The sequence below is a fragment of the Euprymna scolopes genome, chromosome 24 (assembly GCF_053919585.1).
Source record: "Euprymna scolopes isolate OS-2025 chromosome 24, ASM5391958v1, whole genome shotgun sequence".
Classification (NCBI taxonomy): Eukaryota; Metazoa; Mollusca; class Cephalopoda; order Sepiida; family Sepiolidae; genus Euprymna; species Euprymna scolopes.
Genome location: NC_136505.1, coordinates 46,429,768 through 46,455,247, shown reverse-complemented (window position 1 = coordinate 46,455,247; position 25,480 = coordinate 46,429,768). Strand labels below are relative to the sequence as shown.

General features: G+C 34.9%; 1 protein-coding gene across 1 annotated transcript in view; it reads right to left on the bottom strand.

Moving 5' to 3' along the window:
* LOC145246693 (HEAT repeat-containing protein 3-like) overlaps positions 1-25,480 on the bottom strand; it is a 68,667-nt gene that overhangs the window by 10,055 nt on the left and 33,132 nt on the right. The window contains exons 6-12 of the mRNA XM_080108416.1: positions 24,462-24,605; positions 22,245-22,390; positions 20,175-20,210; positions 14,846-14,942; positions 12,765-12,865; positions 10,146-10,208; positions 8,120-8,196 (exon numbers count right to left, since the gene is read on the bottom strand). Coding sequence (XP_079964542.1) covers positions 8,120-8,196; positions 10,146-10,208; positions 12,765-12,865; positions 14,846-14,942; positions 20,175-20,210; positions 22,245-22,390; positions 24,462-24,605 — 664 coding nt within the window. The remainder of the gene's footprint in view (positions 1-8,119; positions 8,197-10,145; positions 10,209-12,764; positions 12,866-14,845; positions 14,943-20,174; positions 20,211-22,244; positions 22,391-24,461; positions 24,606-25,480) is intronic.

Genomic DNA, 25,480 nt, shown 5'->3' with positions numbered 1-25,480 from the left:
ATTTGCCCATGTAGAGAGTATTGTTGCCACATCAGGGCTGATGCAGCTGCCACTAATCTCTCGCTCTTAGACAGGATTCAAACACGAGTCACCAACCGGATAGGTCCTGCACTCCAATCCTTTCTGTTTTAATAGTATTTTTATGGAATCTGCTCTAATGAACTCAAAGCTTTCGTACCCTCACGATGTAGCTATCAACAACAAACCTGACAAGCTCTACACTGTAGAGATCCCTAAATGCTGGAAGCCTTCAACTCAGAGAACTTCTTCCCTCAAATTACTAGCCTTTGTAATTCCTTGCCAGGTTTCTGCTTCTGTGACTGTACTGACACGCAAAAGTTCAAGTGTAATGTGAACAGACATCTCATTGCCCAACTCCCAACATGGTACCCATGTAAATTTCATCAAAATGGCATTGTACCTTGTTTTGGGGTGTAAGTGTAAAAAAAAAAAAAAAATAAAAATAAAAAAATAAAAAAAAATAATAGCTCTACAGCTTCAACATGTGGATATCCTTTCCCCACATCAGAGTTCTCATTCATTTCCAATGTCTTTTACACTTCTTGCACATCAACTCATTATCCTCTCTTAGCCTAAAAGTAATTCCAATGTACTGCTTGTTTAACCAATGCTTACATGTTAAAAAAAAAACACGAAACACAATTGCACTCTGGTATGATTTATAAATAAAACTTAATTCATACAGTAAGTGGGAAAAGATTCTTAAGCCTATTCATATAATTTAGTTTTAGTCCGATTGCCTACACGTCCCGCTCTCCCAAGATGGCTACTGGCATGTGGGCTAGTGTTGTTCTTTCGTGAAGACATGATAACTGTTATCTCAAAGTTAAAGCAGGGGAGGAAACTTTGCCTTTACAGAAAAAGGCATTTCCCTTTGACCAGGTTACTGTCCTAACACACCCAATTCCCTTTCAACAAATTAAGTAGAGGAACTTTCCCTTTTTGTGATTTCCAATAATACTGATCATTACTTTGGTCTTGGTAACATTCACTCTCAGACATTTACTTTCCATAGCATTCCTCCATTTAACTTAAATAGATCATCCATTGCTTTAAAATACTAAATAGCTGATTTTTGTGTACAACATTTCAAATACAATTCTTTATGCTAACAAAAACGCAAATAAAAGCCAAGTTAAGATGAAAATTAACATAAAATATTATAAACTAGTACTGTTTAAAGAATGGTTATAAATTAGTTTAGACATTAAATATTTTTACAGTATATCACCCATTTCTGGGTTAATTTATGCTGAATCCAGCAATTTTGGAAAAAGCTTTTGTGCTTCAGTTCCTTTTATTGTGTTTGGTTGTTTTTGACTTTGTAGAACATGATCGAGTTTTACAAAAGGAAAGGAAAAACAATAACATCAATGTTTGGTGTACTTCTGGTCAGACAGCCTGATCTGGTAACACCAGATGTCCAGACAAAGTGAATTTGGAAACAAAAGGGTAACTGCACATTCCTTACGGCTCACAAATGGGGTCTCACCACGGTATGCATTTTAAGGCCATACCGATGATCTGTGCAGTAAAAGCATACAGATGTATTCACAATGGAAATGAAATTCATCAGGAGTATTCAATCTTAGTGGGCAGTCGGTACATTTTTTTCCTCTTCAAGGATGTTGGCCTCTTATTTTCTCGGCTAGGATTTGATTTGTTGTTTTGCTCCACTTTCCAAACTTTGAGTAAGAGTAGCAAAACAGCAACAGCTTATTTTGAGCTTTTATTAATTTTTTATTAAGATTTTATTAATTTTTTGTTGCTAAAAAAGATAGAGATTGGGGGCCAATACCTCTGTTATCAAAGTCTAATGGCTGACCCTGGTGCCACTTCCTGAGACTAGAAGGTTTACACTGTTTGCCTTTTCCTACCTGGTATATAAACAGTTTGTTACCATGGGAGTTGGATTACAAGTTTTTACTTTTGTTTTTCTCCATATTTTTATATACGATTCCTCATGGTCACTTGCTTTTTAGTTTTTATTATAAGCTGCCATCTATCTATATATATATATATATAAAAGCGAAAATGTGTGTATGTATGTGTGTTCGCTTTTTGTTGTATGTCTACAAAAGGCTTTTTTGGCCGTGATTCTCGTTTGGCTTGCTCCTTCTTAAAACTTTATATGCCGTCTAAATAATAATATCTACGACTAAGGAACTCGGGTCGCAGCTATCTTTAATTTACCCGACTTTTACAAGCTATTTTCGAGATTTTTTGATCGCCGCGTAGCGGGGAAAACAGAAACTGGCTTCCAGCGCAAAACTAGGTCAAACATCACGCGACTTAACGTTGTCGCACCTGTTAATTTCGCTTTATAAACGTCAACTTAATACACATATCAATTAATCTATTCCCATAGTAGAGATGGTTAGGTCGCGGGTTTTTTTTCCCCATTTCGTTTCCACCTTCACGTCACAGCTTCGAGGTTTCCAGCCTACCTTCCTACTAAGACTTTTTTCTTTTCTTTTACACCTCCAACGTTGTTTTTTTTTTTTTTTTTTTTTTTAAAAACAGGGTTGTTTTGATCTACCTTCTCCCCCCCTCAACACACACACCTTCAAACACCCGGGCAACGCTGGGTACCCCCCGCTAGTCTATATATAAAAGCGAAAATTTGTGTATGTATGTTCGCTTTTTGTGTATGTCCAAGAAAGGCTTTTTTCCGAGAAGCAGTCGGTCGACTCACAACTTCTTAAAACTTTGTATATCACATATAAATCATAATATCTCAGAGTTAACGGAGCTCGCCTGTCTATTTAATTTGCTCGACTTCAGGAAGATAAATATTCATGTGGATTAGGCCTTTTCATATAATAAAAGCGACACTAATTCTGGTGATATTTTTCCGGTGGCGATCACCGGAAATGTCCAAAAGCAATCAGCTTTGATCAATGTGGAAATATTTTCCTTATATCAGACAATTAATATTCAATTTGGACAAGGGGAGTTGGCCACCCCCCCAAACATCTTGGGAAAATAAAAACACAAGCGTTCTCGCAGTAAATGAAATACCCTGCAGTGAAAGTTGACCTCATTAAGTCATTAAAACGTGCACCTGCCAAATCTAAGTAACTAAATAAATTCAAACGCGTTTCCATTAGTATATCATGGTGGCCCAATTGTTAACGTTGTACGTTTTTTTTTCACACTTTAATTTCCAACTTTGCCCCAAGGCTTTGAGTTCAATCCTCATATTCACCTACCAAAACTTTTTTAAAAAATTTAACAAGCTATTTTCGAGATATTTTTGGATCGCCGCATAGCGGGGAAAACAAACTGGCTTCCAGCGCAAAATTAGGTCACACACCACACGACTTAACGTTGTCGCACCTGTTAATTTCGCTTTATAAATGTCAACTTAACACACTTATTAATTCATCTATTCCCGTGGTCAAGATAGTTAGGTCGCAGGGTTTGTTTTTTCCCCATTTCCTTTCCACGTCAAAGGTTCAGGGTTCAAGCCTACCTTTCTACTAAAACTTATTTTTCTTTTACACTTTCAAACACCCGGCCAACGTTTTTTTTTTTTTGTTTTTTTTTTTTTTTAAACAGGGTCGTTTTGATCTACCCCCCCCCCCAACACACACACCTCCAAACACCAGGGCAACGCCGGGTCTTCTATATATATATATATATATAAAAGCAAAAATGTATGTTCGCTTTTTGTGTATGTCCAAAAAAGGCTTTTTTTCAGAGAAGCAGTCAGTCGGTTCACAACTTCTTAAAACTTTTTATATCACATAAATCATAATATCTCCGAGTTAACAATGGAGCTCGCCTGTCTATTTAATTTGCTCGACTTCAGAAAGATAAATATTCAACATTTGTCGCTCGACACATGTGGGTTAAGCTTTTTTCTATAATAAAAGTGACACTAATTTTGTCGCGATCGCCGGAAATGTCCGAAAGCAATGAGCTTTACTCAATGTGGAAATATTATTTCCTTAATTGCTATTCAATTTCGACAAGTGGAGCTGTTTCCCCCTACCCCCAACATCTTGAGGAAAAAAAAGAAAGCGTTCCGCACTAAATGATACCCCGCAGTCAAAAGCTCACCTCATTAAGTCATTAAAACATGCACCTGCAAAATCCAAGTAATTAAATAAATTCAAACTTCTTTCAGTTAGCATCTCGCGGTGGCCCAATGGTTAACGTTACATTCATTTTTTTCACTAATTTCCAACTTTGTCTCAAGGGTTCGATCCTCATACTTACCTACCAACACTTTTTTTTTTTTTTTTTTTTTTTTTTTTTACTTAACACCCTCCCCGGAGTTTTGATTTATCCAAAACCACACACACATCCAAACACCCGGGCAACGCCGGGTACCCCTCGCTAGTATATATATATAAAAGTGAAAATGTTTGTGTGTGTTTTGTATGTCTCGTAAAAACTTTCGATACAGGCCACAGATTTTTGCCAGACATGCTAGTGTGGAGATCTCCCATGAATAAGTGGAGCCTAAGAGGTGATAATTATTTCGGGAAATTTTGATAGTAGATAGTGATTTGTATTTAAGGATTTTAAAAGTGAGGGGAGCAATTCACACATTGTGAAGGCTTTTCTCCTCACGTGTCGACTAGGAACGCGAGATGTGGCCACATGCATCAACTCCTGATGCACGGATTGCGTTCACTCAGTGTTAAAGTGGCATCGGAAAACATGCCCGTGCGTCATTTTGTTACTTTGTGGAAATGTAAGCCTAGGATAGGAATTGCTAAACATTTCAATTTTTGTCCATGTAGAGGTCTTCTATATTTGTGGCAATGCAGCGTTCTCCCGTCTTTTCACTCACGGTTTACGAGGACTTCTAGCAGCATAACACGTTTTATGAGAGAGATGTTCGATTTAAGGAATTTCCTAAGAACTTCGTCTTGTGGGAACGGGGATTTTTCTTACGTCGCGTGCTAGGTGATAGGGGCGATTGTTAGAAAGAAATTAAGTCATGGTGATTCGACTTGGCCAGGTTGTTGGTGTAAAATGGAGCATGAGTTTTTGTGGGATGCAGGAAAAGAAGCGTCCAGAAATTCAGATAGTTAGGGATATGACACACTGGCACTGGCACATGGAGTACATCAGTTCGGAGGCAGATGAAGAACCATTGAGGAACTGTATTTAGAGAGTGGTGTATTTAACATACGTCGAGAACGTGGATAAATGAAAGTTCAATCTTTGAGTTACTGACGAAGATCAAAGTTGATGCGATGAATGATTGCAATAAGGTCAGTCAAGAATTTTAGAATTTTAATGTTATTTTTTACTACTGTTCACGATTCACGGGGGGGGGGGGAATTAGTAGATGCAGGCCGATGATCTGTGCAGAGTGGAAGAGAGAAGAACGCCCTTCACTTAAAGGAAAAAAAGATAAAAAAAAGAAAAAAATAGACGGTCATAAAGAAAATTTCTTTATATTAAAATTGTTGTTTATAGAAAGAAAAAAAAATGGAGACTGTTTAAACAAATTTTTCTGTACACATGCATACAAACTTTATATTTTAATTGTTGTTAAAAAGAATAGGAGACAAAAAAGAGACTTATCTTGATTTTAAAGAAAAACATTTTGGTCATGCAAGAAAAAAAGAAAAAAAAGAACTGCTTACATGAATTTTTATGTATTTCTAACGATGAATATTACATATGTTTCATGCTTGTAAAATTGCACAGAGACTTCTTGATCAATTAGTACAAGAAATGAAAAAAAAAAAAAAAGACTTATAATTGTCAAATGCAATTTTTTTCAGGTTAGGTTTTATTGTGTTGAATTATATTGTTTTAGTGTTGTTGAAAACAGAAACAGTAGTGAAGCAATTTTGTTTTGTTAAAATGTTACTTGTTTTTTTTTTAAATAATGTTGCAAGTGTTATTTAAGTAAAATGTATAAGATTGTCCTTATTGAAAAAATGGCGAGAGACCAGACAGGTTCAAGGTTTTTCCAGTAGGAGGTGTCAAAAAAAAAAAAAAAAAAAAAAAAAAAAAAAAAAAATCCTCCGATTTATTTTTTTAGGTGGGGGGAGAAAGGGAGAGAGGAGAGTGGCACTATACGTGTTACAATTGAGGTGATTAAAATTCCTCGTAATTCTATTTTTATTTTTATGAGGTTGGGGCGAAATGGCAGAATACTTGTTATTTTGGAGGTGGTTAAAATTCCTTCCTCCTGTTTATTTTTGGGAGAGTGGGGCAAAATGGCGGAATGCCTTTTATTTTGGAGGTGGTTAAAATTCCTCGTTTTTTTCTACCTCGATGGAGGGGCAAGGTTGATTTTCCCTCTCTGGTATGAAAAACTGTACCAGTTGTCTGAAGCCAGTCAAAAAAGGAATTGCTTTGAAGAGTTGTCTTTTAAGGGTGTTCAAATACCCCTGGAATACCGGGAGAGTTAGGTGATCACCTGTGGTCCTGGGTTGGAAACGATACGCCAAATTTCTGTTTTTTCTTGTTTCTGTTTTTTTTTTTTTAAGTGAAAGAAATATTTCTGGTGTTTCATTATTCATGTAATATGTATGAATTTTATTTAATTTATGTTGATATGATTTTGTATTTTTGTAATTTATGTAATAAATGACAAGTTGGGCATGGGAGGTGTGTGAAGTGGTCCTAGGGTGGATTTGAGCCACTAAGTGCTGAGAGGGGGGAGGGATAGACAAGGGAAGAGAAAATAGCTTAGAATAAACAAAGAAATCGGAAATATCCTACAATCAACAATAGATAGGATATAGCAAACAATAACAATAGAGACCTACTGGTAAAACAGGAAAGGGCAGCTTCTGGTAGCCAGAGTGATGCGGGTGAGAGAAAAACAGATACCTTAGATGGCGGATGGAAGTTGGACAGTTATATAGCTGACTGTGAAATAGAGACGTGGACAATTCTAGAGTTGACTGTGAAACAGAGATAGACGAATGTAACATCAATAGAACGGGGAGAAGACACACACACACAAGTCCAACAGTCAATTTATATATGAACATTGGCGTTTGTGTTTTTCCTTTGTTCATATTCAGCGAGAAAATGACGATCCAGCCATGAACGAAAAATCCACGGTACACGGCATTGGGAGTCGGCGATCTGACGAGGGAGGCACACATCGTGGTTACACAAGGACGTCATGTTTGACCTAGAAAAAGTTGACGTTAGTTTTAACCACCTGCAAGCGTTTTTAAAGGGTTAATTTTATCCGTTCTCAATTGTGTGTCTCTTTGGCGTAGAGGTAACGTGTTAGGCATTTTTTTTTCAGCCTTAGCCTCGATGCTTCAGGTTAGAGCTTGTCTTCCTACCTAAACTTTTTTCCCTCTTTTACACACCATTTTTTTTTTCCTACGTTTGTTTGCGGTTTTGCTTTGTTTTGGTTTCCCCAATATTTTAACATCGTGTTTTTTTAATAATAGTAAAACAGGGTCACCCTCTCCTACATACACAGCTCCAAACACCCCCTTGTCTATAATATAAATCTCACCTGTCAGTTTAAATGTATGTATGTATGTCTGCCTAAAACTTTCAGAGGCAACAGATTTTTATGAGATCGGTATAGTTTTGAAGCTCAACCCTTCGGACGACAAATATCGAAAAATTGGCTAAAAACATTAATTCCTTCACCCTCAACTGGGCACTTTTCTACTTTTTTCGCCCATATTTTTAGAAGTCATCCTCTGTTTTCGATTGACTAACCTTAATTTAAACATTCGTCACTTTTGGTTTGTCGATGGGCGCAAGAGCAAAGACATTTTTTTCATGTTCTTTTTCTCCTTCGCAGTACATTTTATTTTGCTCAACACACACGTCTAAACACCCGGGCAACACTGAGCATAGAAGCTAGTCTATTAAAAAAGGGGAGTCTCCCCATCTGCAGCACAGGAGACAACAAACCATTTATTTATTTTTTTTTTAATATTTGGTCAGGGGGTACTTGTAATAGGAAGTATCCTCATGACAAAGCCCTATACACAGAGAAACCAAAGATCCCTGAGGATGGTGTCTAGTAGGCATTCAAGTTCTCTCCGTAGACATTAGAAGATTTCACGATAAAAATAACTTGTCAAACTAAAGCATAAAAGAAAAAACAATTCAGTACAATTATACAAACAATGCAACTTACTCTTTCATTAGTTTATTTTCTGTGGTCAACAGCAAATTATCTGCAGACAATTCTGGACATTCAATCTTATTTAGGACCTGAAAAAAAAAAAAAAAAAAAAAAAAGGAAAACTTATGAATATTAGACACGATCTACTAGATTACATAATGTTTATTATCACAACACTTGCTTAGTTTATTAAATATTATATATTGAGAAAAACCTTTATATATGTTTATTATTATATCACATCAACATTTTTTTTTATTAGACACTAGCGAGGGGTACCCGACGTTGCCCGGGTGTTTGGAGGTGTGTGTGTGTGGAAACTTCGGGGGGGGGGGGTTAAAATAAAAAAAAAATGTTTTGGTAGGTAAGTATGAGGATCGAACCTGAACCCTTGAGGCAAAGTTGGAAATTAAAGTGTGAAAAAAAAAAGAAAAAAAAAAAAGAGTGCGACGGTTTTAACCATTGGGCCACTGCGAGATGCTAACGGAAACACGTTTGAATTTATTTAACTTTACTTAGATTTTGCAGGTGCACGTTTTAATGACTTAATGAGGTCAACTTTGACTGCGGGATAGTATTTCATTTACTGCGGGAACGCCGTTTTTATTTTCATTTTACCGAGATGTTGGTGGGAGGGGGGGACCAGCTCCCCTTGTCCAAATTGAATAGCAATTGTTTGATATATGGAAAATATTTCCACATTGATCAAAGCTGATTGCTTTCGGACATTTCTGCCGATAGACAGAAAATACCGCCAGACTTAGTGTCGCTTTTATTATAGGAAAAAGACTAATCTACATGCGGCGAGCGACAAATGTTGAGGGGTCATAATAGGGGTCAAAGTTTTAAAAATTTGACCTCTGCGGTCTCTACCAAATTACTCAGACAATTTCTGGTCTAAACATTTGAAATTTTTCATAAAGGGTATTCAGAGATAGGGCAAGCATTTTAATTGGTTTGAGTCGAAAATTTGAGCTACAAATATATAAACCTATGTATGTCTGTTTGCATGTCTGCCTAAAACTTTCAACAGAGGCAACAGATTTTCACAAGATCAGTATCATTTTGAAGCTTGACCCTTCAGACGACAAATACCGAAAAATTGGTTAAAAACATTAATTTCTACACCCTTAACTGGGCACTTTTCTACAGGGAGGGGGGGGTCGCTTTTTTTGCCGATATTTTCGAAAGTCATCCCCTCTTTTCGATTGTCTAGCCTTAATCTAAACCTACGTCACTTCCGGTTTGGCGGTGGTCGGAACAATAAAGACGTCACGTTTTTTTCCCATTCTTTTCCTCCTTCACAGTACGGGTTTGAGCATGCCTTCCTAATACCACTTTTTTTTGCTCAACATACCTCCAAACACCTGGGCAATGCCAGGCACCTATGCTAATCTTATATAAAGGGCAGTTGATGTGTTTGTATGTCAAGCAGAAAGCAAAAATAATACAAAAAGCAAACTCCTATACAGTTAGTGTTTTCTAGATTGGTGTTGCTCCAGATGAATATCTAAAATTTAGAAAAGAAAAACCCAAAACCAAAGCTTTTGCAATGATCAGTTTTATAGCTATTTGATGTATTAACTAAAGGGAAGTAACTTTTTTTTAACCACGAAGTTAATTCCCTTATGCCAACTCATTCCTCAAATTTATTAAAGCGCTGTGTGTGTATGTCAGAGACATGAATAAGCTGAGCAGAGAAGAGGAGAGTAGCAAGAGGAAGGAGAAAATGAGGTGAGAGATGGAAGTTTTAATAGAAATATGTTACTTTTACACTGGGCAACACCAGGTAGCGCTGCTAGTATATAAATTACAAGATAAATACATAGTGTTATGCTATTGTTTTTACCTTTCACATACTTCATGTAATTTTGTGACACTTATTTCGCTCCATTTTAAAAGTTAAATAAATTTTTAGTAAATACGGTAGACTTTGTACAGCACAAAAGCACTGGAAAAACGTGTGTGTGTGTAATGCAAAAATATGAGATTTATAGAAAAACAAATGGCAACTGCATCTTTACAAAAGCTGTCTTACATGATGAAGAATATTGAATTTCACAAAAGCCTCATGAATCTCGGTTGATAAGTGACAAGGTGACTGCAAATAGAAAGAACATTGGAATCAGACGTGTCTGGAACATTAAACCATTCAATTTATTCGACAAAAAAAAAAAAAAAAAAAAAAAAAAAAAACAATGATGCTTCAACTGCTATGTAGAGAAATGGTAGTAGACATTTACACAAAAGAGGATACAGTAGCCTAACACCTAGCAGATTTCACCTTGAATTGCTACATTGTTAGTGCATTCATTACCTAACTTGAAAGTCTATTCCAAAGTTCAGGGATCCGGATTTTGAAAGTGGTCCTTCCTCCAGTTTAATCGGAATAGTCATGAAATAGTTCCAATGCAATACAATCTCCTTTTTAAGTGTTTTTGATTGCCATAGGATAATTATAAAGTATCAAGGTAAAAATTAAGAAAAAAATGAACAATGCTATAACAATTAAGAAATTACAGTTAGTTCCTCCTGGCAATAAATAGAAACTCAAACTAAGCTTAAAAATCATAAGTATATTTTTCTTTCAATTTTAAAGAATTATATTACTTCTGTAAAAAACATATTTTTCTTTAATCTTTCTGTTTAAACATTGCTATATACATATACGATGAGAATAATGGAAATAGTATTCCGATGAAATAGAGAAATAAAAAAAGGAACAAACCAAGTTATGTGTTCATCAACATTTCGTCTTTATTTTGAGACTTCCTCTGGATGAATGAAATTAAGAAAACAAAACACGAGTACAAATACTTTAAAATGTATTTTTTAATGAAATGTATGACCCTGTTTCATTTCAGAAACGGAAAAGTCGGAAATATAAAGTTTTTTTTGTTAAAAGTTTGTGGAATTCCTTTTTGGAAAACATTTTATCTCTGCCAGCAACAATTGTATTTTTCAGAGAAATGTCAATCTGAGACTGTCGTCCCCAGTAGCCAGTAGGATAGGTTAAGGGTTCAAGAAATGATAAACAAATACACAACAAATAAATGTCGCCAAAGGAAAGACTCTTCTATATACCCAAGTAGATTTAATTCTTCTTTTAAAGTGTGTTTTTAGTTCAAAACAAACTTAGTGTCTCCTCTTTGCGTTAGAATTTTTAAAATGGCTGCCCAATAAGCCCGGCAGAAGGACCATTGATAACCGCTCAAAATTTTTAATTAAACAAACACATAAATAAATGTTAACAATTGATCGAAAATGTTATGCCATATGAGCATTTTGTTTAATTTTCGATTTTTGAGTGATTAAGCAAGAAAGGTCCGGAAATGAGTATCATTTTAAGTTAATTTTATGTGCAAAATGGTTTTCCTACACAAAATTTTAAAATAAGTTTTTTTCTTTTTACCCCAATCATTTAAAAATGTAGAATCCTATTACATATAATCACTTAAAAATGGAGAATTGTGTATTTCTTTTTTTAGGTGTATTGGAATGTAAGTTGGATTTTTTTAAATAATAAACGTTTTTCATAGATATTTTTATGTTTATTTGCTAGATAAATGTATAAAGATTCTTGTAAAAATAAATTTTATTCACTTTATTCATTATAAAAAAATATTTTCCCAGTATCACACACAGATTTATCAAAAATGTTAGTTTTGTTTTTAGAAGCAAAACATCGACTTCAGTTGTTGGAATTTTAAAAATAAATGCGATTTTTCATGTGTTCTTTTATGTCTATTCACTTGATAAAATGTACAAATAAGTATTTTCTGTAGAAATTTGTGTTTACGATGCATGAAATTTGGTGCACTGGCATACTTTTTGTACAAATCAAAATGGTGGATTGAAATCTGGCATCCTGGCGTACAAAAAAAAAGATAATTTTATGATTTTATGTTACATTTATATTCAAAACTATCTTTCACTCTAAATACCAAGATGATTGCTTTTTTTTTTTTCGTCAAGTTTTTTAAGGGTTTCACATGTAATCATCTAGAAAAGTAATATTTCAGTTTGGAAGGGGTTTCAGCTAAGAGTGTTAATGTATACTTTTGTCATTATTATTATTTGCATCTCGTTTTTGTTTTTTATAGTAAAGCTAATCAATTCATAACTCACCAATTTTTTATAATTAAAATAAAACTTTAACTTCATTCATAGAAAGAAGGCAGAGAAGAGTTAACAAACCCACATCCTCCCCATGTTAAAAATGTTTTTTGTAAATAGTAAAATTATTATTTAGAAATTCGTTCGTAACAATGGGGCGTTGTTAAATATTTTGTTCTTACATCGTTTTCTCATTTTGCCTAATCATCGACTATTTTCAACTGCTTATAAAAACTTTCAAGTAGCATGTTGTACACTAACAACGAACTGATACATTCTGGTTTTGTTTTAAAATCAAAATAAATCTTTTGTAGTCTTAAAATTTTCAATTAATTACAAGGAAAACATTGGAGAAAAAATATGCGGAAATTACCACAGAGTTTATGTATTAATTTGAAAATTTATAAAAAAATTTTTTTAATTAAATATTTATAAATTTTAAAAGAATCGGAAAAAATCTTGGAATCCTCCCATCACTAACACACACAAACACATTGGGGTTTATTATAGAGTGAAAGATAAAACAAGAAATATTGCTTACAAGAGAGGAGGCACCATTTTCTGTTTCCATTTCAACATCACAGACCATTTCATCAGCAGACGATACAGATTCTTCACTGTCTATTTCTTCGTACTCATCATCTACACACAAAAGACATTTTTTTTTAAATTGGAATAAAAATTACTAAAATTTTTTCATCTCCCACTTCGTTTCAAAAACAAAATACATTATACTCATAGCCAACCCATGTGCCCAATACTACCGGTCAGTATGCAAGCCTTCTAGACCTTTTTCTCTCAACTTCCCCTGAGCCATGTTCATGTTTAACCACTTTCACAAAGACCTAACACTTGACATTCTGAAGCAAATATATATTAACAAAATCTTTTAAAAAGTACCTAATATTTAAAGCTCTTTAGACATTTGTTTTTACATTTAAAATTCTGATCCTTTAGTATAATTTTTTTTATTGAAAACTGTCTTAACATTAAAATTAAAGGATAGAGAAAAGTTATTGAAGTGACTTAAAAAAAAAAAAAAAAAAAAAAAAATCTTTTTTTTAATAAAGTAAACATTTGGTGAATGTTTTTAGGGCAATTCAAACCAGGCGGAGATAACACCTATCTAGATGAGAGCTCTGATATAAGGGATTATTATCCCCAATACTAGTCACCCAACTATGGTGTGATGACAGATTTTTCTGAACCAACAAACAAAAATAGATTGTTGAATACATCTCTAACGGATAGGGGTATTAAGTAATCCATGGCTTTTTCTGAGATTGTCAACAACAGACTTTTTCAAAGAAGACTTTCTTTTCCATTTTACTGGTATTAACAATAACAGGTGACCAACTTAAACTTAATGAAATTAAAATAAATGATTTTATTCATTTAATAAAACAAAAAAAGTATATAACATTATTTGGTGTTCTAAATTCTCAAACTTTATGAAATGTTTTCAATGATGTAACCGATCTCTTCTATTAAAAAAATGTCAAACTACACAAGACACATCGAATTTAGAGTTTATTCAACAATGTATATTTTGTCATATCCAAGAGTGAGTCACCTTTTACAGTTAATACTAGCAAAATGATGAAAGAAAAATGAAAGGATTGAAATCAAATTATTAATTTCAAACAATAACAAGCATCTTACCACTGTTTACATAAATACCTTCCAAAGAAATTTCCATAGAAAGTGCTCGACTGAGCTCTAATATCTTGTTATTCATTATACGACATTTACAGCAAGATCTCTTTCACTACTTAAATAAAAACTTCATGTGCTAAAGGTCATAAAATTTTCAAACAGTTTTTCAAAATATTTCCATTTGTGGATGATATCGACACAAAATTGCTTCCCTGAGACCTACAAAATGGTCATCCTCAAATCTAATATCAATACACACTTGCATAAACCGTCCTCATAAATTTTCAAATTTATGTAATTACTTTTTATCTTCCAATAATATTTGTTATTATTCAACTTTAAAATTTACCTTTATTCAGCAGCGTCTAATACTCTCAATAAATGCTAACTCATAAGATTTTTTTTTTTTTTTTTAAATAAAAAAACTGTGCAATGTTATTGTAATGGATATTTGAATTATCAACATTTTTTTGTTCTTGTGCAGAATTCACCCTATATTAAAAACAAAAATAAAGATTCAGTACATGGTGTATGTGCACATGACAAAAGGAAAATATATTCTGGAAATCATATGAATTGATCAAATAGTTTTATTTTTAAATAAGAAAATCAAATTTCAATAGTATCCAAGAAATTACCATCTCGCCCAACATTTTGGAAACTATTCAAAACATAAAGGGAGATAAATGAACCACAATTCATACTTATAAGGTTATATTGTAATGTTCAAATTCCAATTCGCTTAAAAAATGATTTTCTTTATATAAATAAAACTACTTGTTCAATTTATTTGATTTTTGGAGTATATTTTCGTTTCATCACGGATATGTACATCATACAAATTTTCTTTATTTTTGTTTTTAAGAAGAAACTCTGGACTAAAACTCATTCTTTTAGTCAAGTAAAAACGAATAAACATAGCTATTTCTCTTCAAATTAATTTATAATAGAAAGAAAGAGACTCACCATCCGAGCAACACAGATTGGCAGCAATTTCCACAGCAATTTGTTGTGACCGCAACATGTTTTCCATTTCATCAAGAATATCTTTTGCTGAATTTGACTTGAAAAAAAAAAAAAAAAAAAAAAAAAATGGTATAAGAACTTCCCTGTTGCCTACAACACGGTTATCTTTAAATCTAATACTCATCATAAACCATCGTCATAAGTAATCAAACTTTTATTCATTTCAAGTATCATTTTTAATCTTCATTTGAACCGACACACTATCCATCTTATAAACCCAAATTCTTGAGTGGCTTTCAGCTTTCATAAGTAAAGAATCAATAGTGAAAAAAAAAAAAAAAAAAATGAAAAATTAATATGTGAATAATTTTGCGCAGTTTATTATTTTGGTTAAAGAATGCGTCCAAGTGTGACACTAAGTGTCTAAGTGTTCGCGAGCCCAGCCATGTGCCCGATACTACCGGTCAGTATGCAAGCCTTCTAGACCTTTTTCTCTCCACTTTCCCTGAGCTATGTTCATGTTCCGTTCTTTCTCCTCTAGGATCCTCCGACCACTCCGTTGTATTAGTTAAGATAAGAATGAAATGTAATAAGTCCCCAAACGTACCCCTCCACCATTCTGTATACCGATACTCCATGGCTGACTGGGATAGCTTCCGTACATTCATATCTGATCTACCTCTGCATTTCACATTTAAAAAGGATGTGTCCTCTATAGTATCAGACCTGACCGAATGATTAATGGTAGGCATAGACCGATTCGTACCATCTAAAAAATTCCAACAAAAACCTAACAGCCAGCCATGGTTCTCCCCAGAATGTGCTGCTGCCATAGCGCACAGAAATCACTTTTTCCATAGTTACCAACGTAATAGATGCACTGAGACTAAAGCTGCTTTCAGGAATGCCAGCAACCACTGTAAAAGAGTAATAAAAAATGCAAGAGAGCTATATGCTCAGTTCGTTAAATCCAAAGTAGCTGATCAGCGGCTTGGTTCTCACCAGTTTTGGCAAATAACAAATAGGATCATGAACAGAAGTGTGCATTCTATCCCAACCATTATCAATGGACCAGAGGTCATCTCATTAGCATCAGACAAGGCCAAACTATTTGCCGAGAACTTTGCAGCTAATTCTATCCTATGCGACGAAGGCCATCAACTCCCCATATTTCCTCCTATAACACAGAACACGCTAGGTAACATACAAATATCTGTGTGTAAGGTCGCCAAGCTAATCAAGGATCTTGATTACAGTAAAGCAACTGGCCCTGACGGCATCCCAATAATAGTGTTAAAAAAGCTTCAACCAGAACTTGCTCCTATACTTATGAAACTGTTTAAGTGTTGCCTTAAGGAGAAGCGCTTTCCAACACCCTGGAAAACCTCATCAGTATGCCCTGTATTTAAGAATTCAGGTACTAAGTCATGTCCCCTCTCAGTACAGACCAATAAGTCTCCTGTGTGTCATGAGTAAGTTGCTGGAATTCATATTAAATAGAGAAATAGTCAACCACCTCAGCAGAAATAACCTTAGTGACACGCAATATGGTTTCCGTTCTGCAAGATCTACCGCAGATGTGCTAACGGTTATATCTCATAGGATTAGCGAATCTCTTGACAAAGGCTTCCTTTCTAGGGCAATTGCTCTTGACATATCAAAGGCCTTCGACAAGGTATGGCATAAAGGCCTACTTCACAAGATTTCCAGCTACGGTATAACTGGAAATGTTTTCTCAATAATTAAATCATTTCTCTCCGATAGGTTCATAAGAGTAGTGGTTGATGGGCAGAAATCAGAGGCCCGCAGTATTAATGCTGTAGTCCCTCTGGGGTCCATCCTGGACCCAACTCTCTTCCTGATCTACACCAATGATCTCCCAAAACACATACTTAAATCATTCGTTGATATCTATGCTGATGACACGACCATCTATGGCAACATATCAAAGGCCGTAAATGACAAAGTTCTCTCTGATTCTCTCTCTTCTCTGATCTCGAGCGTGTGGTTCAGTGGGGGAAGACGTGGCTGGTTACTTTTAATGCATCTAAAACCAAGCTCCTATCTTTACATCATCAACGCTCTGATCCCCATCTGCCATCAATTGAAATGGATGCCTCTCTTCTAGGAGAAGCCCTGTGTTTTTACAAGCTTATGGGCTTGACCTTTACTCCTGATCTGAAATGGAACACGTACATTAAGTCAGTTGCCAAGGTCGCTGGAAAGATGGTGGGATCCTTCTATCGCTCCAAAAGATATCTCACTACTGATGCAATTCTCTATCTATATAAAAGCCAAGTACGTCCAAGGGTGGAATACTGCTGCCATATCTGGACAGGAGCTGCTAAAAACAGCCTATCCTGCCTTGACAGAGTACTAAATAGACTTTGTGGCTTAGTGGGGGATACTCTTTTCTCTTCCCTACAGCCTCTCTCCCACAGAAGAGACATTGCGAGCCTGTCTTTGTTTTATCGTTATTTCCATGGAAGGTGCTCATCTGAGCTCCAATCTCTGGTCCCCCTTCACCAATCTTTTATGAAAAACACCTGAAACCACTGTCAAAAATTTTCCCCACTTTTTATCTGTGCTTAAATCAAAATGTAGATTCCATGAACAAAGCTTCTTTCTTAGAACTGCACGCCTGTGAAACTGTTCCTTCTGCCCGTTTCACACCTGACTACAACCTGGATGTCTTCAAGTTTAACAATTTTCTGATGACGCCCCCCCCCCCTCTTAAGTAGGCAATTTATTAAATCTCAATAACCCTTATCCTTGAGTGTCTTCCGGGCCTTGATAAGTGGTGACCACCTTGTAAAAAAAAAAAAAAAAAAAAAAAAAAAAAATGTAGCCTCACAAACATGTTGCTGACCCCAGTGCTGTGCGCCATGGATTTTTCATTCATCTCTTTATTATGCCAGTGTTGTCATTTTTTTTTATTCCATTACACATTGCCGACAGGAGCATACTGGCTCACAAGTGTAAAAGTAAAATAAACATGGAGAAAAAAGAAAAACAAACTTCGATACTTCAATAATTATTTTTGTAAAGTCTGATGAAATCATCGGATTGTTAATATGATTCGGTAATCGAAACATGTGTAACTAAGCAGATAAAACCAAAATAAAAAAATATAACAGCAGCTGACTTGCCACCAGCTTTGGCAAATAGCAAACAGAATCCTGAACAGAAGCATGTGTTCTATTCAAACGATAATCAATGGACCTGAGGTCATCTCGTCAGCATCAGACAAAGCCAAACTATTTGCCAAGAACTTTGCAGCTAATTCTACCCTATGCGACGAAGGCCATCAACCCCCCCCCCCATATTTCCTCCTATAACAGACAACACACTATGCGACATACAAATATCTGTGCGTGATGTCACCAAGCGAATAAAGAACTTTAATTCCAGTAAAGCAACTGGTCCTGTGTATCATAAGTTGCTGGAATTCGTATTAAATAAAGTAGTAGCCAACCACCTCAGCAAAAGTAACCTTCTTAGTAAAATGCAATATGGTTTCCGTTCTGCTTGATCTACAGCAGATGTGCTATTGGTTATATCTCATAGGATTAGTGAATCTCTCGACAAAGGCTTCCTTTCTAGGGTAATTGCTTGACATATCAAAGGCCTTTGATAAGGCATGGCATAAAAGTTTACTTCACAAAATCTCCAACTACGCTATTCTCAATTATTAAATCATTTCTCTCTGATAGGCTCATAATAGTGGTAGATGAGCAGAAATCAGAAGCACACAGCATTCTGGGGTCTATCCTGGGCCCAACTCTCTTCCTGATCTACATCAATGATCTCCCAAAACACATAAGACCATTCGTTGATATTTATGCTGACGACACTACCATCTATGGCAACACATCAAAGGCTGTAAACGACCAAGTTCTGATTCTCTCTCCTCTGATCTTGAGCATGTGGTACAATGGGAGAAGACGTGGCTGGTTACTTTTAATGCATCTAAAACCAAGCTCCTATCTTTACATCATCAATGCTCTGATCCCCATCTGGCATCAATTGAAATGGGTGGCGCTCATCTTGGAGAGGCTCCGTGTTTTGACAAGCTTCTGGGCTTGACCTTTACTCCTGATCTGAAATGGCACACGTATATCAAATCTGTTGCCAAGGTCGCTGGAATAATGGTGGGATTCTTCTACCGCCCCAGTAGATATCTCACTGCTGATGCAATTCTCTATCTATATAAAAGCCAAGTACGTCCAAGAATGGAGTACTGTTGTCACATCTGGGCAGGAGCTGCTAGAACTTGCTTATCCTGCCTTGACAGAGTTCAAAATAGACTTTGTATCTTTGTGGGGGATGCCCTTTTCTCTTTCCTGCAACCTCTTTTCCACAGAAGAGATGCTGCGAACCTGTCCTTGTTTTATCGTTATTTCCATAGCAAGTGCCCGTCTGAGCTCCAATCTATGGTTCCCCCAAGTCAATCTTTCATGAAAAACACCAGTCTAGCAGAAACCACTGTCAATATTTTTCCCCACTCTTTACCTAAATCAAAACGTAGATAACATGAACAAAGCTTCTTCTTCAAAAGTGCACGCCTGTGGAACTCTCTTCCATTTAGTTGCCTTCGAGTCCAACATTAATAAATTCTTGATGAACTACTCCCTTAAGTAATCCAATTTACCAAATTTACATTACTAACGATTACTACAATATTATCCCATTGACTACTATATACTCTATAACCCTTACCCTCGAATAGCCACTGAGCCTTGATGAGTGGTGACTCCTATGTGTAAAAAAAAAAAAAAAAAAAAAAAAAAAAAAAAAAAAAAAAAAAAAAAAAAAAAAAAAACAAACAAACAAACAAACAAAAAAAAACTTGACTCTCACTCTGGCCCAAGCCACTAAGTCCATACTGTGAAGAGACAGTCCCCCCTCCCCCAGTCTTAGGGTTGATCGGCCCGACTTCACTAGCAAAAGCCACCAGTCCCCAAGGATTTGTATCTGGAGTCTGAAACGGTCAGAGTTTGTAATTACCACTGAATAATTATCTTGTTTTTGCTATACAACAGAGTTATCGAGTTGTCTTTCTTCTCTTGATTTGAAATGACCTCTACTTTCCAGAGACGCTGACTTTGGAGAACAAAGCTCAACAGATTGCACACTATCAAAAGCAACGTGGGGAGAGTGGCAAACTATTCGACAGGATCCTCTTTCCAGCCAAAAAGACAGCATAGTTCCAGTGGCTACCAGAGACCAGAGCAGACAAGCCTGGTAGCATCACTCACTGGACCGCCTTGAGAAGAGGGGGTACACAAAAAACTTTCATGAAATACTAATATTTAGCATCATTACTAACCTTGTCTGTATTCTCATTTTCTTCATTCTTGTTCGCCTAAAAATAATGAAGAAAATTTCACATCAGCAAAAAAAAAAAAAAAAAAAGCAAAATTTTTTTAACGGATGAAATATTTTACTTACCTTGACTAAAACTAACTTTATATACTAGGAAGACCTACACTTAAAATATGCTTAAAACAAACGTTTTAATTTATGTTGATTTCATATTATCATTGAGCCAATTCTCTAATGATTATTATATTGTACCCAATATATAGTAGCGATTTCAAAAGTTTTAAAAATAAATATGACTTGGGTACCATCAGCTAGAAACAAAAAAACATTTAGCTCTCTAGCGGTATTCACTACCATCTGAGCTAGCACACATACCAACACTTGACAACACAATCACACATAAATGTATATTTGTGCATGCATAGAGCATACACATTATGTCAAACTACACCTGCCAATTTTCCCTCCTTAGCAGCTATTTTTCTTACTAAAACTTTAATCGATTTTGTTCAACAGGTCCAAATACACCCGTATATCAAATGTCAAGTCTGTAGGCCAAACATTCACAGAGCAGTCTGGTAGGGACCGTTTCATAATATACTAGCAGGCTGCCCAGTGTTGCCAGGCCAAAAAATACACTTTAATATATTTTACTTTATACAGATTTCATATTTATTATAGAGAAAATTCTCTATTGATTCTTATATTTGTACCCAACATATATAGTAATTACTTTAAAAGTTAAAAGAAAAATGACTTTGGTACCATGAAGATAATTGGTAATTTCTTAGCTTTCACCAGATTCATTAGAAAGGGCTAAACATTAACTGAATTCAAGCTGAAAATGTATATGTACGCATGTTAGGAAGTTAGTTGATTTACTAACTGCCAAGATCAACTGTGTTTTTTCTTGTTTTTTTAATTTTGAGCCCTTAGTTATTTTTGTTGACTAAAAACCAAATTGAAAAGGTTCCTGAGGTCCAAATACCCTATATATCAAGCTTTAGACCAAATATTAAGAGTGGAGTTTGTTATAGACGTTTTGCACACACAGATAACATCATTCTTTTATGTAAGCATAGATATACATAAACTCATGTCTATGTGCTAGAACATTTTCATCCTATATTCTACACAATTAAAAACTATAAAAAGAATTAAGTGTAACAGTTAAACGAAACCAATTACCTAATAAGAAACAATAAAACACGAATAATTAATGAATGCTCGTTTTTCAAAGGTATATACAAATTAGTTAACCATCATGAAGTCGCTTGCGTATCCATGACCGAGTACATCACATTTTGATAATTTTTAAATAGAAAAAGTAGGCTTTAAATATCAATGCCAAAACGATACTAAAACTCGTCTTTATAGATGGAGATTAAATAATATATTTGCAATGAATTTAACTGCAAATTATCTTTTTTAAAAAATGGCTACACAACAAAAAATTTAGCATTCAATTAAGGAACCAATAATCAAAATCTGAAAGATATTTTCATTAAGTAACCATTATCACATTTTCATAATTTATAAATATTTATGGGTAAATGAAGTGCTTGGACAATCAACTAAAGAGGGTGTCTGAATACAAAACACTGGTTCCCATCATCTCAATGCATTAGCACTAAGAAAATTGGTCATATTACAGTAGAACCCCAGGATACAGCATTCAAAATTAGTATCAAAATACAGTACAGTATATAATACACATTTGTATTATCAAATAACATTATAAGGCAGGGAGCAAATACAGTAACCAGGGACAGGAAAAACATTGTATTCCACATCGAAAAAAATGTATCCTAAGGTCACCTTATCCCAGGGTTCTACTATAAAATATTTTAAAAATAGGTACATCAAAAAGAGGCAACTCATATTCTTGTCCAGGGTTGCCAAATTGGCCTTTTTAAAGCCAAACTTCGCGAATTTGAGCATTTTAAAAAGGAATTTGGCCCGTTTTAAAATGTAACGTATGGATTAACTAAAAAAGGAACAAGTAGAATACTATGTTTTATAAATAAGCATAAACAGTCCTATTAAAATAAGTAAAAAATAGATAAAGACATACCTGCAATGACTTTATTTTTTCCTGTGCTGTGTTAAGCACAGAATGAGTGTCTAGCTGTAAGGCTTCGACAACAGTCGAGAGGACAGCAGAAGAGAAAGAAGCAGATCCTTTGGTCAATTCAGTGCCAAACATATTCACAAGAAGACCTATCAAGAAAAAAAAACAACAAAAAAACAAATAAAAAGACAATTTAAAAATAGTCTTATGAATTGTGTAACTACTTTCAACAGTTTTTAACCAGATCTCATATACGATTTGATTATCTGGTTAAAAAGTTTATTTTATAAGCTCTTGAATTCAACGTCTAAAAAAATAGTCTCAAACCTAATAGCTTCTACACTATCAGCCAAACTTCAATCTTTGTCTAATTGCCGCAATGTTGCCTCCCTGTGCCTGTTTTACAAGTACTTTAATGAAATATGCTCCAATAAACTCATAGCACTTGTACTCCTGAAATAAATACTCCTCACTAATTCAATAAACAACCCCCCCACCTCTTCACAGTCGAGGTCTCTAGATGCTGAAAGCCTTTTACTCTAATAGTTTCTTCTAGACTTTATAGTTTCTTTCCCGTTTCTTGCTTTTCTATGCTGCATATGTTTACATGTAATGTGAAGACGCATCTTACTGCTCAACTCTCCACAGTCCCCAGTTACATACGTCCCAGATAATAATCCTTTAAGTCCTTTAAGTTCCAAAAGGTCTTGCTTTGAGTGAAGAAAAAAAAAAAAAAAAAAAAAAAAAAGAGTAATAAAAAGAATACAGTTTATGCATGGATGATAAACTTTGTCAATGAGAATGTGTTGCATGGTGAGAAATGATGAGATAGATATGATGGGCATTTAATGCAAGTCTTGAAGACATACTTAATTCTGATGACCTCAAAAGAAGATTAAATCTGAACAACATCGCGAGATGTGTGCACATGGTATGATCATGTGGAAACAATGAACGTTCTTGTACAACAGTTAAAGTGAAGTAAATTTGTCTGAATCGACACGGTACAACAACTGACTTTAGCTTTAACACAGTTGAGAAATACTTTGGCTCTAAAGCCAACAGAATAAAGACATTTTTGAAACAGCCTTTTCCTTGTTGATTGAGAAACAGCTGATGCAGTTCTAAGAGATCCACCCTCCCAGGCTGTTGCATCCTGTCTTTCTAGCGGAATAAGTTTGATTACTGTCAAAAGGTGCTTCTACTGCGAAAATCCTAACAGGAATGCCCAGGCAATTTTTAATAGGCCATAGTGCTCCTCCAAGGGTGTTGGCTTGACTCTTTCCCATCCCACCCACCAACCTTGTGTTACATCTTCCTGTGGTAAGAAAAGAGTAAAAAATACCGCCCTTGGTCTTTTGGCTATGAACAAAGTGCAGTATCTGTTCTGATGCTACATGTATTCTATTCTGTCAGTGAAGAAATCTTTTTAAATCGAGGCAATTTTTATTTTTGTCCCAATCCAGAGTGCCCCTTTTTAGGGAGTTGGATTTTCCTCCCCCCACATTAAAATTTGATGCTGTGTCTAACTTTGTTCACGTAATGAGGCAAATAAATACAAAGATGATCTTGATTGGCTGGATTCTTTTGTTGGCATTCTTACAGGATGGGGGGGGGCACGAAAAGTTTGCTAATCTAAGCTAAAGTGATGCTATAGAAAATAATTAAAGCGGCAGAAAGCGGGAAGCTTAACCGGCCTGAAGCCAGAAATTAATTTCTGTACCTGCGTGAACTCATTCACTTAGCAAGTCAACCTTTTGATTGACATCACTAAATTTGAACGCTTTTCATTTCCTCTGCAGTCATAGCATTGCGCTAAGACGTCCACTTTTCTTTCACTTTCTTTTCCGCCTTTGCGCCACGGTTTCAAGCCTGCCTACCACCACTTTTTTTTTTTCCTCAGCACACCTCCAAACACGCGGGCAATGCCGAGCACCCCCACTAGTATAGTATATAATAATCAATAGAGAACTGGTTCTGTAATAATAGGTAATCTGCATGTATTAAGATATATTTAGGCATATTTTACGACCTTTAAAGGCCAGTTAAAAAATACAACTACTTGATCAATTTACATGATTTTTGGTATACAATATTTTCTTTCTGTTACGTACATCATGGATTCTTTTTTCCTTTTAATTTTTTTTTTTTTTTTTACATAGGAGGGAGAAGCTTCTGGAGAAGCATAAAACAAAATGAACAGAACAAGACTAACCATACCTGCACATAATGTCCTTAATAGCAGTGCATCCATCCTTTCGATTCGAGCCGAAATTAATTGTTCTATTATTGCTAAAGGTTCCAGACCTTTAAGATAGAGGCAAGTTTCGGGATTATTCTCGCTCACAACATGAAGACAATGTGCTGAAAAACAAAAATACGAAATCAGAATTCTTTAAAACAGACATTTTCTTTTTAAATTCCTTCAGCATATAAAAATATAACAAGTCTTTATGAAAAAGCACAGGAGGAATTAGTTTCATATCACTTGCTTTGAAAATAGGGTACTTGTACAGTTTAATCCAGATATTAAAAAATGAAAATATCAAAAAAGGTTTGAATTGTATCCATTATGGAATGAAGTTCTCTGAAAAAAAATCACTTAATTTCATCAAGTATTTTTTTTTTTACAGCAAAAAAAAAAAAAAAAAAAAAAAAAAGAAATTCTTATGATACCGAGCAAAAGGTTCGATTTTTAGGAAGAAAAGCTAGTATTAAAGATGGCGAAGGAGTGTTGGTCCTTTAAACTGAGTTATCTCCTCGTGGCGTTTATAAAATTCAAACAACATTTTTTTTTTTAAATCCAAGATGTCTGCTTTCAACACGCTTGCCTAAAAACATGTTTTTCCGCTGTAAAAAAAAAAAAAAAAAAAAAAAAAAAAAAAAAAAAAAAAAACTACTCGATCAAATTAAGTGAAATTTTTTTTTTCGGAAATCATCAGTTCAAAACGGATATGTACCGTTTTTCGATATTTTCATTTTTTAATGTCTTGATTAATTTGTACAAGTACCGAAAATAGTGCTTTTCAAGGTTTGTTTTTAAATATATATACAAGGCTCATGAATGGTTTAATATATATGTTGCTAAAAAAAAAAAAAAAAAAAAAAAAAAAACAAATCTTAAATATAAAAGCAATAGAAAACCAGGCAGTCAAGTGGTGAGTCATTGTAGCTCATTGGTAGTATGCCAGACTGCGGATACTGGTGTCAGGAGTCCGATCCTAACCCATGCCAATAAT